The sequence below is a fragment of the Pristiophorus japonicus genome, chromosome 12 (assembly GCF_044704955.1).
Source record: "Pristiophorus japonicus isolate sPriJap1 chromosome 12, sPriJap1.hap1, whole genome shotgun sequence".
In the NCBI taxonomy this organism is placed as follows: domain Eukaryota; kingdom Metazoa; phylum Chordata; class Chondrichthyes; family Pristiophoridae; genus Pristiophorus; species Pristiophorus japonicus.
The window spans coordinates 127,311,406-127,325,341 of NC_091988.1; the positions used below are offsets into that span (position 1 = coordinate 127,311,406).

General features: G+C 47.1%; 1 protein-coding gene across 1 annotated transcript; it reads right to left on the bottom strand.

The window, feature by feature from the left end:
• Positions 1–10,572: 10,572 nt before the first annotated feature.
• Positions 10,573–13,041, bottom strand: LOC139276861 (zona pellucida sperm-binding protein 3-like). The gene is made up of 7 exons (XM_070894859.1): positions 12,898–13,041; positions 11,760–11,875; positions 11,577–11,680; positions 11,311–11,488; positions 11,096–11,222; positions 10,926–11,014; positions 10,573–10,647 (listed from the first exon to the last, which is right to left on the bottom strand). Exons 1-7 carry the CDS (start codon positions 13,039–13,041, stop codon positions 10,641–10,643), a joined length of 765 nt encoding a protein of 254 aa, XP_070750960.1. The 3' UTR covers positions 10,573–10,640.
• Between the last annotated feature and the right edge of the window lie 895 nt (positions 13,042–13,936).

The following is a 13,936-nucleotide window of genomic DNA, read 5'->3' on the forward strand; positions in this document are numbered from 1 at the left end:
GAGTCATTATATTTGGCGACGAGGTAACTTAAGAACCTTCGCATGTACATTGGACACTATTGGAATTCTGGAGAGATTTGCAGAGGGTGAGCATTGGGCGGCTTTTATCGACCGCCTGGATCAGTATTTTGTGATCAACAAAATGGAGGGAGAGGCTAACGCAGTTCGGCGCAGGGCGGTTTTCCTCACCGTTTGTGGTTCGAAAATTTAGGGCCTTATGAAGAACCTTCTCTCGCCTTTACATCCAACGGACAAAGAGTACAAAGATTTGTGTGCTTTGGTGCGTGACCATCTAAAGCCAAAAGACGGGATCATCATCTCACGCTATCGCTTCTATACGCATTTTCATGCTGAGGGCCAGGATGTGTTGGGATTCATCGCTGACCTACCATGTCTTGCTGAGCCGTGTAAGTTCGGGAAGGTGTTGAAGACGTTGCAAGATTTCTTAGTGATAGGCATCAACCCTGATGTGGTTCTTCGGAAGTTATTGGCCGAAGAAAAGCTGGATTTGAGAAAGGCCATCGTGACTGCCCAGTCATGCATGACAACTGATGATAATTTGAAGCAGATATCATCGAAGAGTCAGAGCTCCACGGCAGGTACTGTAAACAAGATTGTGTCGTCTTCTGGCAGGGCCTACTCGAATGCTTATGTGAAACTTGTAGCTGCTCAGAGTCTGCCAACTGGTACGAATCAGACTTCACCCTGTTGGCGTTGTGGGGGCAATCATTGGCCACATCATTTAAACAATACGCCTTTAATGGCTGTTCAAAAGTGGGGCATCTTCAGAGAATGTGCCCACAACTGAGCAAGGATGCTGCCGCTCATCACATTTTTAATGATAACCAGTCCAGTGCTGACCCAGATACACAACCCGGGGAGGAAGTGTATGGTCTGTATTCGTTCTTGGGAAAGAGCCAGCCGGTAATCATTAATGTGAAGCTGAATGGCATGCCTGTATCAATGGAGCTGGACACGGGTGCGAGTCAGTCAATAATGAGCCAAAGGACATTCAACAAGCTGTGGGACACTGAGGCTGTGAAGCCTAAGCTGAGTCCAGTCAATGCCAAGTTGTGTACTTACACAAAGGAACTCATACCGGTGATTGGCAATGCAGTAGTCAAAGTGTCTTTTGATGGTGTGGTTCATGATCTACCATTATGTATTGTCCCAGGTAATGGTCCAACGCTGTTCAGCAGGAATTGGCTCGAGAAAATCAAGTGGAACTGGAATGATGTCAAAGCGTTGTCCTCGGTGGATGACACTTCGTGTGCACAAGTGTTGAAGAAGTTTCCTTCTTTGTTTGAACTGGGCATTGGTAATTTTACTGGAGCCAAGCTGCAGATTTACCTGGATTCTGATGCAAGGCCTGTCTATCATAAAGCTCGGTCTGTTCCTTACATGATGAGGGAGAAAGTTGAATTTGAACTTGACAGACTCCAACGTGAATGGATTATATCACCGGTCGAGTTTAATGAGTGCGCCAGTCCCATTGTTCCTGTATTGAAGAGTGATGGCACTGTCAGGATTTGTGGAGACTACAAGGTTAAGATTAACCGATTTTCAAAACAGGATCAGTATCCGCTACCGAAGGCTGATGACCTGTTCGCCATGCTAGCTGGTGGCAAGTCGTTCACTAAGCTAGATGTGATGTCTGCCTATATGACACAGGAGCTTGTCGGCACTTCAAAGAAATTCACCTGCATCAACACCTATCAACACTGTGCGGCAGAATTCTAAAAGGACAAAGGGTGTTAAAAAAACAAGCCTGAAGGCTTTGTGTCTTAATGCAAGGAGTATCCGCAATAAGGTGGATGAATTAACTGTGCAAATAGATGTTTACAAATATGATGTGATTGGGACTACGGAGACGTGGCTGCAGGATGATCAGGGCTGGGAACTCAACATCCAGGGGTATTCAACATTCAGGAAGGATAGAATAAAAGGAAAAGGAGGTGGGGTAGCATTGCTGGTTAAAGAGGAGATTAATGCAATAGTTAGGAAAGACATTAGCTTGGATGATGTGGAATCTATATGGGTAGAGCTGCAGAACACCAAAGGGCAAAAAACGTTAGTGGGAGTTGTGTACAGACCTCCAAACAGTAGTAGTGATGTTGGGGAGGGCATCAAACAGGAAATTAGGGGTGCATGCAATAAAGGTGCAGCAGTTATAATGGGTGACTTTAATATGCACATAGATTGGGCTAGCCAAACTGGAAGCAATACGGTGGAGGAGAATTTCCTGGAGTGCATAAGGGATGGTTTTCTAGACCAATATGTCGAGGAACCAACTCGGGAGGCGGCCATCTTAGACTGGGTGTTGTGTAATGAGAGAGGACTAATTAGCAATCTCATTGTGCAAGGCCCCTTGGGGATGAGTGACCACAATGTGGTGGAATTCTGCATTAGGATGGAGAATGATACAGTTAATTCAGAGACCATGGTCAGGAACTTAAAGAAGGGTAACTTTGAAGGTATGAGGCGTGAATTGGCTAGGATAGATTGGTGAATGATACTTAAGGGGTTGACTGTGGATGGACAATGGCAGACATTTAGAGACTGCATGGATGAATTACAACAATTGTACATTCCTGTCTGGCGTAAAAATAAAAAAGGGAAGGTGGCTCAACCGTGGTTATCTAGGGAAATCAGAGATAGTATTAAAGCCAAGGAAGTGGCATACAAATTGGCCAGAAATAGCAGCGAACCTGGGGACTGGGAGAAATTTAGAACTCAGCAGAGGAGGACAAAGGGTTTGATTAGGGCAGGGAAAATGGAGTACGAGAAGAAGCTTGCAGGGAACATTAAGACGGATTGCAAAAGTTTCTATAGATATGTAAAGAGAAAAAGGTTAGTAAAGACAAACGTAGGTCCCCTGCAGTCAGAATCTGGGGAAGTCATAACGGGGAACAAAGAAATGGCAGACCAATTGAACAAGTACCTTGGTTCAGTATTCACTAAGGAGGACACAAACAACCTTCCGGATATAAAAGGGGTCAGAGGGTCTAGTAGGGAGGAGAAACTGAGGGAAATCTTTATTGTGTAATTGTGTTGGGGAAATTGATGGGATTGAAGGCCGATAAATCCCCAGGGCCTGATGGACTGCATCCCAGAGTACTTAAGGAGGTGGCCTTGGAAATAACGGATGCATTGACAGTCATTTTCCAACATTCCATTAACTCTGGATCAGTTCCTGTCGAGTGGAGGGTAGCCAATGTAACCCCACTTTTTAAAAAAGGAGGGAGAGAGAAAACAGGGAATTATAGACCGGTCAGCCTGACCTCAGTAGTGGCTAAAATGATGGAATCAATTATTAAGGATGTCATAGCAGCGCATTTGGAAAATGATGACATGATAGGTCCAAGTCAGCATGGATTTGTGAAGGGGAAATCATGCTTGACAAATCTTCTGGAATTTTTTGAGGATGTTTCCAGTAAAGTGGACAAAGGAGAACCAGTTGGTGTGGTATATTTGGACTTTCAGAAGGCTTTCGACAAGGTCCCACACAAGAGATTAATGTGCAAAGTTAAAGCACATGGGATTGGGGGTAGTGTGCTGACGTGGATTGAGAACTGGTTGTCAGACAGGAAGCAAAGAGTAGGAGTAAATGGATACTTTTCAGAATGGCAGGCAGTGACTAGTGGGGTACCGCAAGGTTCTGTGCTGGGGCCCCAGCTGTTTACATTGTACATTAATGATTTAGACGAGGGGATTAAATGTAGTATCTCCAAATTTGCGGACGACACTAAGTTGGGTGGCAGTGTGAGCTGCGAGGAGGATGCTATGAGGCTGCAGAGTGACTTGGATAGGTTAGATGAGTGGGAAAATACATGGCAGATGAAGTATAATGTGTATAAATGTGAGGTTATCCACTTTGGTGGTAAAAACAGAGAGACAGACTATTATCTGAATGGTGACAGATTAGGAAAAGGGAAGGTGCAACGAGACCTGGGTGTCATGGTACATCAGTCATTGAAGTTTGGCATGCAGGTACAACAGGCGGTTAAGAAAGCAAATGGCATGTTGGCCTTCATAGCGAGGGGATTTGAGTGCAGGGGCAGGGAGGTGTTGCTACAGTTGTACAGGGCCTTGGTGAGGCCACACGTGGAGTATTGTGTACAATTTTGGTCTCCTAACTTGAGGAAGGACATTCTTGCTATTGAGGGAGTGCAGCGAAGATTCACCAGACTGATTCCCGGGATGGTGGGACTGACCTATCAAGAAAGACTGGATCAACTGGGCTTGTATTCACTGGAGTTCAGAAGAATGAGAGGGAACCTCATAGAAACGTTTAAAATTCTGACGGGTTTCGACAGGTTAGATGCAGGAAGAATGTTCCCAATGTTGGGGAAGTCCAGAACCAGGGGTCACAGTCTAAGGATAAGGGGTAAGCCATTTAGGACCGAGATGAGGAGAGACTTCTTCACCCAGAGAGTGGTGAACCTGTGGAATTCTCTGCCACTGAAAGTGGTTGGGGCCAATTCACTAAATATATTCAAAAGGGAGTTAGATGAAGTCCTTACTACTCGGGGGATCAAGGGGTATGGCGAGAAAGCAGGAAGGGGGTACTGAAGTTTCATGTTCAGCCATGAACTCATTGAATGGTGGTGCAAGCTAGAAGTGCTGAATTGCCTGCTCCTGCACCTATTTTCTATGTTTCTATGTTTCTAAAGGACTATTTGTCTATAACAGGTGTCCTTTTGGAATTCGTTTGGCTGCAGCCATATTTCAGAGGAACATGGAGAGTCTATTGAAGTCCATTCCTAGAACTGTCATGTTTCAAGATGACATTCTGGTTACAGGTCACAACACTGCTGAACATCTGAACAATCTTGAAGAAGTCCTGCATCATCTGGACAAAGTAGGACTCAGGCTGAAACATTCGAATTGTGTCTTCATGGCGCCTGAAGTTGAATTCCTGGGGAGGAAAATTGCTGCTGATGGCATTGGACCTACTGATTCAAAAACCAAGGCCATCATAAATGCACCCATGCCTCAGAATGTGATGGAGCTGCATTCATTCCTTGGGCTACACAACTACTTCGGTAATTTCTTATCCAGATTGAGCACTTTGTTAGAGCCACTGAAGATGCTGCTCAGAAAAGGCGACAACTAGGTCTGGATGTGTCTCAAGGTGGAGTCTTTGAGAAACCTAAGAATTTGCTCTGTTCAAACAAGTTGCTTGTTCATTATGATCCGTGTAAGCATCTGTAATGCTTCATCATATGGGGTTGGCTGTGTACTCCAACAAGCAAATGAGTTAGGAAAGCTACAACCTGTTGCATATGCTTCGAGAGGTTTGTGAAAGGCGGAAAGAGCTTACAGCATGGTAGAAAAATAAGCTTTGGCCTGTGTGTACGATGTCAAAAAGATACATCAGTACCTGTTTGGTCTTCATTTCGAGCTCGAAATGGATCACAAGCTACTTATTTCATTGTTTTCGGAAAACAAAGGTATTAATACTAATGCATCATCCTGCATTCAGAGGCAGGCGTTGACATTGTCTGCCTATGATTATGTTATTTGTCAAAGACCGGGCACTGAGAATTGTGCCGATGCACTGAGCCGTCTGCCTTGCCCACACCTGATATGGAGATGCCTCAACCTGCAGATCTATTGTGAGTAATGGATGCTTTTGAGAGTGAAGGAACTCCTGTCACTGCTCAACAAGTGAGGATCTGGACCAGCCATGACCCTATTTTATCGGTTGTGAAACGTTATGTCCTCAGCGGTGATTGATCTGCAATATTTATGGAGATGTGTGATGAGACCAAACCTTAGAACCGTCGCAAAGATCAGCTGTCCATTTCATCAGATTGTTTACTGTAGGGTAATCGTGTCATTATGCCTAAGAAAGGTAGAGAAAAATTGGTACATGTACTTCATAGCACTCATCCTGGTATTGTCATGATGAAAGCCATTGCTAGGTCTCATGCATGGTGGCCTGGAATTGACTCTGATATGGAATCATGTGTGCATCAGTGCAACACTTGCATGCAGCTAAGTAAAGTACCAGCGGAATCTCCGCTGAGTCTTCGGTCATGGCCATCTAAACCATGGTCGATGATCCAAATCGATTTTGTGGGCCCTTTCATGGGAAATATGTTTTTTGTTGTGGTGGATGCATATTCAAAGTGGATAGCATGTATTATTATGTCATCTAGTACATCTGCAGCTACTATTGAGAGCCTTCATATCATGTTTGCTACACGTGGTTTGCCTGACATCGTTGTGTGGTTCACAAGTCTTGAGTTTCAGGAGTTCATGAAACTCAATGGTATTAGACATGTGAGATCAGCTCCATTCAAACCTGCTTCCAATGGTCAAGCAGAGCGTGCTGTTCAAACCATCAAGCAGAGTATGAAACGTATAACTCAGGGTTCACTGCAGACTCGTTTGTCATGTATATTGTTCAGTTACAGGACAAGACCTCATACACTTACTGGGGTCTCCCCTGCTGAACTACTCATGAAGAGAAATCTCAAGACCAAGCTTTCTCTTGTTCATCCTGATCCGAATGATCGTGTTGAAAACATATGTCAAAGTCAGCAATGGTATCATCATCGTGTTGCTGTGTCAGGTGACATCTCTGTCAACGATCCGGTTTATGTATTGAACTATGGTCAAGGTCCAAAGTGGATCGCCGGAACTGTTACGGCCAAGGAGAGTAACAGTGTTTATTGTCATGCTCAAGAATGGGCAAACATGCAGGAAACATGTTGATCAGGTAAAACTGCGGCACACGGATGAACTGGAAGCGTTTGCGGAAGATGCAGTCAGTGACCAACCAACCAATGTTCAGTCATCAGAGAACTTTGCTGTCATACTGAACCTAGACCTTCAGCCTCTGATGTGGTCATTACCACTCCCATCAGATCGGTTACTCAGCCTTCAGTCACAACTGACTCAGAACGCTCGCCCAGAACTAAAGTTGAACTGAGATGATCAACTCGTGAGAGGAAAGTCCCAGATCATCTTAATTTGTAAAGAGACGGATATTAAGATCTTGAAAGGGAATGTTGTTATGTATTGATGCTTGGGATCATCAGACAACAGGGGGCACCACTGTTCAAGGTCATCGGGCTGTACCTGTACGCGTGTGTGCGCGGTCACTGGTATATAAGCGTGGGTACCATGTCACGCGGGTACTTCGGGCGCGAATAAAGTTGGATCAGGTTTACACCTGAGGCAGTTTACAGGAACAAGACTCTTGAGTCATTACACAAGTGCCCCCTTATTAAAGGAGCACTAAAACCGACACATTAAACAAATTAAACTTTTGACATTAAAAGGATCAAATTAAAATTTGGTTGGCGGGGGTGGTGATCCACTCCAGTCCCTCCGGCGCCCACCTCTCGCGGAAGGCCGCGAGTGTACCGGTGGACACTGCGTGCTCCATTTCCAGGGACACCCTGGCTCGGATGTAACCGCAGAAGAGAGGCAGGCAATCGAGCTGAACGACCCTCTCGACCGCTCGCTGCTTGGACCGGCTGATGGCCTCCATGGCCGTGCCCAGGAGCAGTCCTATGAGGCGGCCTTCTGACCTGCCCACTCCCCTCCGCACAGGGTGCCCAAAGATCAGGAGTGTGGGACTGAAGTGCAACCAGAATTTGAGGGCCTGCAACCTCACACACTGTACATACAATGGATCATGGACTCCTCCAGGCCGCAGAAATTACAGGTATACTGGGAGCCCATGAAACGACGTAAAATCTTATTGCACGGGACTGCTCCATGCAACACCGGCTAAGTCTCCAATAAATAAGGGAAGGACTCCCACGTAGAGTGCACTCCATTGAGGACCCCCGCCTTCTCCGGACGGCAAATGGTGCGCATGGCATGTCTGGACGGCAGACAAGGATGGCAACGTGGAGAATGTGCAAGAGCAGCCAGTGCAGGAGGCCCCTCCGCGCAGAACTGAAAGGCACAGGGAACCCATGTTACATGTGTGTGTAGAGTGTGTGAGGTTACATCCCCTTTTTCACTATTTGAAGTGACTGTTCCTCAAATTCTGGTTGCACTTCAGTCCAACACTCCTGATCTTTGGGCACCCTGTACGGAGGGGAGCGGGCAGGTCAGAAGGCCTCCTCGTAGGACTGCTCCTGGGCACGGCCAAGGGGGCCATCAGCCAGTCCAGACAGCGGGCGATCGAGGGAGTCATTCAGCCTCACTATCTGCCTCTCTTCCACGGTTACATCTGAGCCAAGGTGTCCCTGGAGATGGAGCACGTGGTGTCCACCGGTACGCTCGCAGCCTTCCGCGAGAGGTGGGCGCCGGAGGAACTAGAGTGCATCATCACCCCTGGCAACCAAACTTTAATTTGAACCATGTCCAAAGTTCGATTTAATTAATTTTTTAGTGCCCAACCCCCCACCACTTTTAGCCAGGGGCAGTAGTATAATTTGTGTTGCGTGCCCTCAACTTGAAAAGTTTTGGGAGTGTGACCCCGTTCAGGGGGCAGTTGATTACTGACAACTATTTTGAGTTGCATCAGTAATAAAGTGCCCCCTGATTTTATGACATTTTAGAGAGAGGTTGCTTTATTACAATGCGTAACCATAGAGACAGCCCATAATAGAGCAAGCAGCACTCACTGAGCAGTGGCAGGAGCAACCAGAGTATAAAAAATGACAAACCACAGATTGAGCCCAGTCAGGGTTATGCAGCAAAGTTATTTAACAATCGCTCCATCAGCCTCTCAGCTCAGACCATCCCAAACCTGGGATCAGGGAGACAGTTTTGTTCAATGTTTAGAGAAAGCTCTGCTGGTCTGACCCGAGTCCATGTTTATTGTAGTAAGATTTTACTCCACAACTCACAGACCTGGGTTCGATTTACTCGATCCTGAAATTTGTGAAAAAAAAAATGTCAGTATTTAAAAAAGGAAACCATTCCTTACAGAAGATATTGTTGGCGTGTAGAGTAGAGAGACAGTGGGCAAACCAGAAAACAAAGCATCAAGTTGCAGGGACCTGGAGAAAGTCAACCCACCTCCAGCACCATCGCCTGTCCGTGAGCTTCGAACTCCACCAACTGTTCCTGTGCTGAGCTTCCCCTCCCCGCTCAAGTTAGAACAACCCATGTTCCAATCTAACCCCTAGTTTCTGTAGATTGCGGATTATATTAAAGGCTATTCTCAGTCTGCACTGAATTTCTTTGGGCAACCATCCCTGAGCTTCTGCGACTGTTGGTGGCTGAGATACTGACACTGACGACTCAATAGGGGGCAGCAACACTGGAGGCTCCATTAAGGAGCCTACCTTGTTCCTAGACAGGAACAGGAGGAGTCAGAGAGCTGGCAGTGGAGAAGCTCAGTGAGGGAGACGGTCTGCTCACCCGCTCAGGGGAAGAATAGGGGAGTAATGGTTACAAGCTCCTTCTCTGCTACTCTCCAGGGAGAGATTTTCCAATTGGTTCAAACCCCAACCTCTGGCACCATTTGGTTCCCAGCTAAGCTCAGGCCCTCCCCTTCACCCAGGGGAAGATGCAGCCAAACTCTGAGCTGTATATTAGGGCTCTGAATAATGCCAGCTCCCATTGGTACCCAGTCACTATTCCCACTGCAGGGTGAATTGGACAAGCGTCAAACTGCAGCAAAAAAACCACACCTGCATGGTGATGGGCAAAATGTGCCTAGGTCAGAAATGCTGCAAGCCCATTTGTGTCACAGTCCATACAGCCAGATCCAGGACATGAGACTCAGTGGAATGATGCCAACCTTGGAAGGGTTTTGGTTATTTGAGTACCAAGCTCTTCCACATTGGAGCATGAACAGAGACAGAAAATCACTTCTTGCTGTTCTCGAGCCATGGGAATAATTCCAGCTTAAATAGCAGCTGGGGAACTTCACTTATGGACTACAGGAAATGGAAACATTTATATCACCAAGAGCGAGGGGCAGGGCATTTGAACACATAGTTATGGAAGACAGGCAGTAGCGGTCCCTACCTGAAGCCCCAGTGCACAAGAGTGGTCAAACCAGGGCTGGAGCTCATCAAACTGGCTGGGAAGTCAACTAAAAAATGTGTCACTCCCATTAGGGATGATCAATTGATCTCAAACTGGAGTGGAGTCCTTGTGAAAAGGAGACAATGGAATAACTTGGACCAATCCCTCAGGCCAGTTCCACTCACGGATCTTCACAGTGAAGGCTGGGCAGTGACCATAGTCAAAACCCAACCCAGGATAAGCTTTTAACCCATTATGGGACAAGTTACCTGGACGTGTTACAACACGGGGAACCAAGGGACAGAGTGACCAATGAACAAACAGGCACAAGATACACAAAACCAATGCTTTAATGATCATTTGAGAACTAGTTGAACTGGGTTTGCTAGTGTTGACTGTAGAGGAACAAGGCCATCAAGGCAGCAGAGATCAGAGAGACAGCGGTCACAATCAGGGCCACCATCAGGACCACCTCAGACTCCACACCTAAAGAGCAATGAGAAACCAATGGTTACTGAAGGAAATACTGTGGGGGAAATGGAAACTAGCAGTGGGCCCACTCACCCCCTGGAGACCTTTCCTGCATCCGTTGCCCAACCTCATTAAGGGACTCAGTTGCCAGGTCAGTCACATCAGTGTCCAGAATGACCAGGGGTCCAAGTGAGGCCTCACCCTCCCACTTCAATTCAGCTTCACTCCCTGCAATATCAAACATTCCAGTCAGAGAGGGTAAAGGGGGGACCTCTAACATCTAGAGGATCAATGTCCTACCAGCTTCAGGTACAAGGTCCCTCCTGCCTCTGGAAGGAAAGCCCAACTCCCTCGTGGCACCACAGACGCCCAAATGACAACAGGCGCAAACATCATTGTTCAATCCTTCCAATGGGGCCCAGCTAAACAAGACAATCAGTGCAACAATCAGGTTGGGCATCACTTCTCCACACAACACATTCCTGAGGGAGAGAGGGGGAACTTACACATTCTGCATCTTCTGGAAAGTACAAGCTTTGCTCATGGAATCTCTCCGATCCACTGCAGCAACCTTCAGGTGACAGGTGAGGAAAATCTGAGGGACACATTCAACATCAGCTGTTATTCAGTGACCCCCCTCCCAATATGGAGAACCCAATGGGCAGCTTCCTCTTACCAAGGAACGGTCATCGCCAAAGAAGCGGAATGCATCCAGGTCAAAGCGGAGTTTGTCCAGTTCACGCTCGTCTCTTGGCAACACAAAGGTTGAGAAGGAGTCCTCAGCTTTGCTGTCCAGGAAGCAACTGAAGAAAGATTAAAACACAGGCCATGGAGTGAATCAAGTGAAGCCATTGAGATTGGACCAGCTGGAGAACGCAGAAAGCTCCTTACCCATTGTAGTCAATGATGCTGTAACGTGGGGTGGAGTCTTTTTCTGGGCTCAATGTAGCGATGCAGCGGTCAATGTAGAGCTTCAGGGGCATGTGGTTGGTCATTGAAACAGAGGCCTCAATGTGAATGAGGTCACCCAGGTAGTAGACAGTCGAGGTGCGCTCTGTAAGCCAGTCATCTGAAGGACAAGAGGACAAGGGTTGGAGACAGTGGCTGCAACTCCCAGTGGGTGACAGGAAATCACTCCCCATCCACCCAGCACATACCAGCCATTAGGCGCAGAGAGAATGACAGAAGCCCTTCTCCAGACTTGGTGGAGCTGAATGGGATCCAGGTGGGCTTGATCGGGTTACTGCTCACATTGCCCCTCCTGGAAAGACAAGGGAGCCATTTTAGGACAAAGTCTGAAAACTTGATCTAATGCATGTTGTCTTTCAGTCAATGGTTACCTATAATAGCGGCACTCAATGGGAACGACAGCTCCATTAGTTCGCACAATGACAGATTCAAGAGCCTTGGGGTTGTGGTTCAGGTGTGTGGTGTAGACCAGGAAATCTCCAGCCATCTGAAAATCACCAGGTTCCAAAATTAAGAACATTGTACTCGGGTGTTCGGAAGGGAGGTTGTGCAGCCTCTGCAGTTAATGCAGGGGGAGGGAGTTCAAGCAGGAGAGCAAAATCAATTCAACAGAAAAGTGGAGTGGCACAGTGGGTAGCACCCTCACCTCGGAGTAGGTTGTGGGTTCAAGTCCCATTGCAGAGACGAGAGCTCAAAAAGCTAGGCCGACACCCCAGTGCAGTGCTGAGGGAGTACTGCACTGTCTGAGGTGTCATTTTTCATGAGACATTAAACAGAGGACCCACCTGCTCTCAGCTGGCCATAAAAGATCCCACAGTACTATTTCAACAAAAAGCAGGGAGTTCTCCCCAGTGTCCTGGGCCAATATTGATCCTTCAAAATCATCACTAAAGAGATGATCTGGTCAATATCACACTACTGTTAGTGGGAGCTTGCTGTGCACAAATTGGCTGCTGCATTTCCCACAATAGTGGCAACACTTCACAAAGAAGTACTTCACTGGCAGTAAAGCACTATGAGATATACGGTGGTTGTGAAAGGTGCTATAGAAATGAAAGTCTTTAACAATGCATTAAAAAAAAAAGGAGCTACAAGTAGCCAAAAATTTGGGGCAATGAATAGACCTCCAGATTTAAGTCTCATTTAATCCAGGCTCACAGGTATTAGAATACAGGAAGTGTGGGAGATAAAGCTGAATATGGAAAACAATTGAACCATTAAACTGACTCCCCAGTGAGCTGAGAATCAACAAGACAGGATATACCAAAATAGTTTAGACAAACCCAAGATGAATGCTCAAGGACAATAGGGGTGAGATCACCAGGTTGGAAAGACTAGGGAAGACCAGTTAAAGCAAAGCACAATGCAGAATTCCAAAGCAAGTTTGAGATTTGAAACCAGGAGACAGGAGTCCCCTCGACATCAATGCCCTCTCACCAAGAGTTGGAGTGAAGCGTGGGGACTGATCCACACACCAAGCTTAGAGCAAGAGTTGAGGAATCACATTACCTTCACTGAGCTGCCACACTCATGGAGCCCATAGTCAAAGAGGACGGTGCGGTTCAGAGAGTCGATCCCGGTTGGCCGACAACCGACTGTCCCCAGGGTCAGGTCAGCAGCTTTAATCAGGTGCCTGGTCCCAAATAAATCCATGTGTACCCTGACCAGCAGGTTGTGCTCCCCACACTGCACCATCACAGTGTGCAGTGTGGACACACTGCGCCCCTCAGACACACGGAGACAGGAACCAAAGGGAGGCCCAGGGGTGGCCTTTACTCTTCTCCATGGAAACCTCTGGCCTCCAAACTGTCGCCAAATATCAGAGGGACGAACAGCAGCACTGGGACCAGTGCCCTCACTACACAATCCCCCATGATCCCAAACCACTCCACTATCTCTGCAGCCCACAACCAGCATCTTTTAACTCTTTTGAGTTTACCTGCAAAAACAAAAACATTAAAACCATGCCACCCGCCTGGGTGACACAGCAGACATTTACAAGGCCCTTTTTTTTTCTTTTTTTGTTTTTTTTTGTTTTTTTGTTTTTTTTTTTGTTTTTTTTTTGGGCACTAAAATCAAATTTTCCTTTTTTCCAGTGCCCCCTATAAAAGGAGAGGGGGACACTAAAAGCACCGGCAATTAAAACAAAATAAACTTTAAAACGTAAAATCAAATTAAAATTTGGTTGCCGGGCGTGATGATGCACTCCAGTCCCTCCGGTGCCCACCTCTCACGGAAGGCCGCGAGCGTACCGGTGGACACCGCGTGCTCCATCTCCAAGGACACCCTGGACCGGATGTAAGAGCGGAAGAGAGGCAGGCAGTCAGGTTGAACGACCCCCTCGACCGCCCGCGGCCTGGACTGATGGCACCCTTGGCCGTGCCCAGGAGCAGTCCTACGAGGAGGCCTTCGGACCTACCCGCTCCCCTCCGCACAGGGTGCCCAAAGATCAGGAGAGTGGGACTGAAGTGCAGCCAGAATTTCAGGAGCAGCCCCTTCAAATAATGGAACAGGGGCTGCAACCTTGTGCACTCAATAAAAACAAGGA

Excerpts from the sequence above, each read along its gene's own strand:
- LOC139276861 (XM_070894859.1), bottom strand. The coding sequence starts at position 13,041 with ATGGATTTATTTGGGACCAGGCACCTGATTAAAGCTGCTGACCTGACC. Across the intron at positions 11,876-12,897 it reads AGTGTGGCAGCTCAGTGAAG|ATGGCTGGAGATTTCCTGGT; the intron begins GTAATGTGATTC and ends GGTGATTTTCAG. Across the intron at positions 11,223-11,310 it reads AGCATCATTGACTACAATGG|TTGCTTCCTGGACAGCAAAG; the intron begins GTAAGGAGCTTT and ends ATCTTTCTTCAG.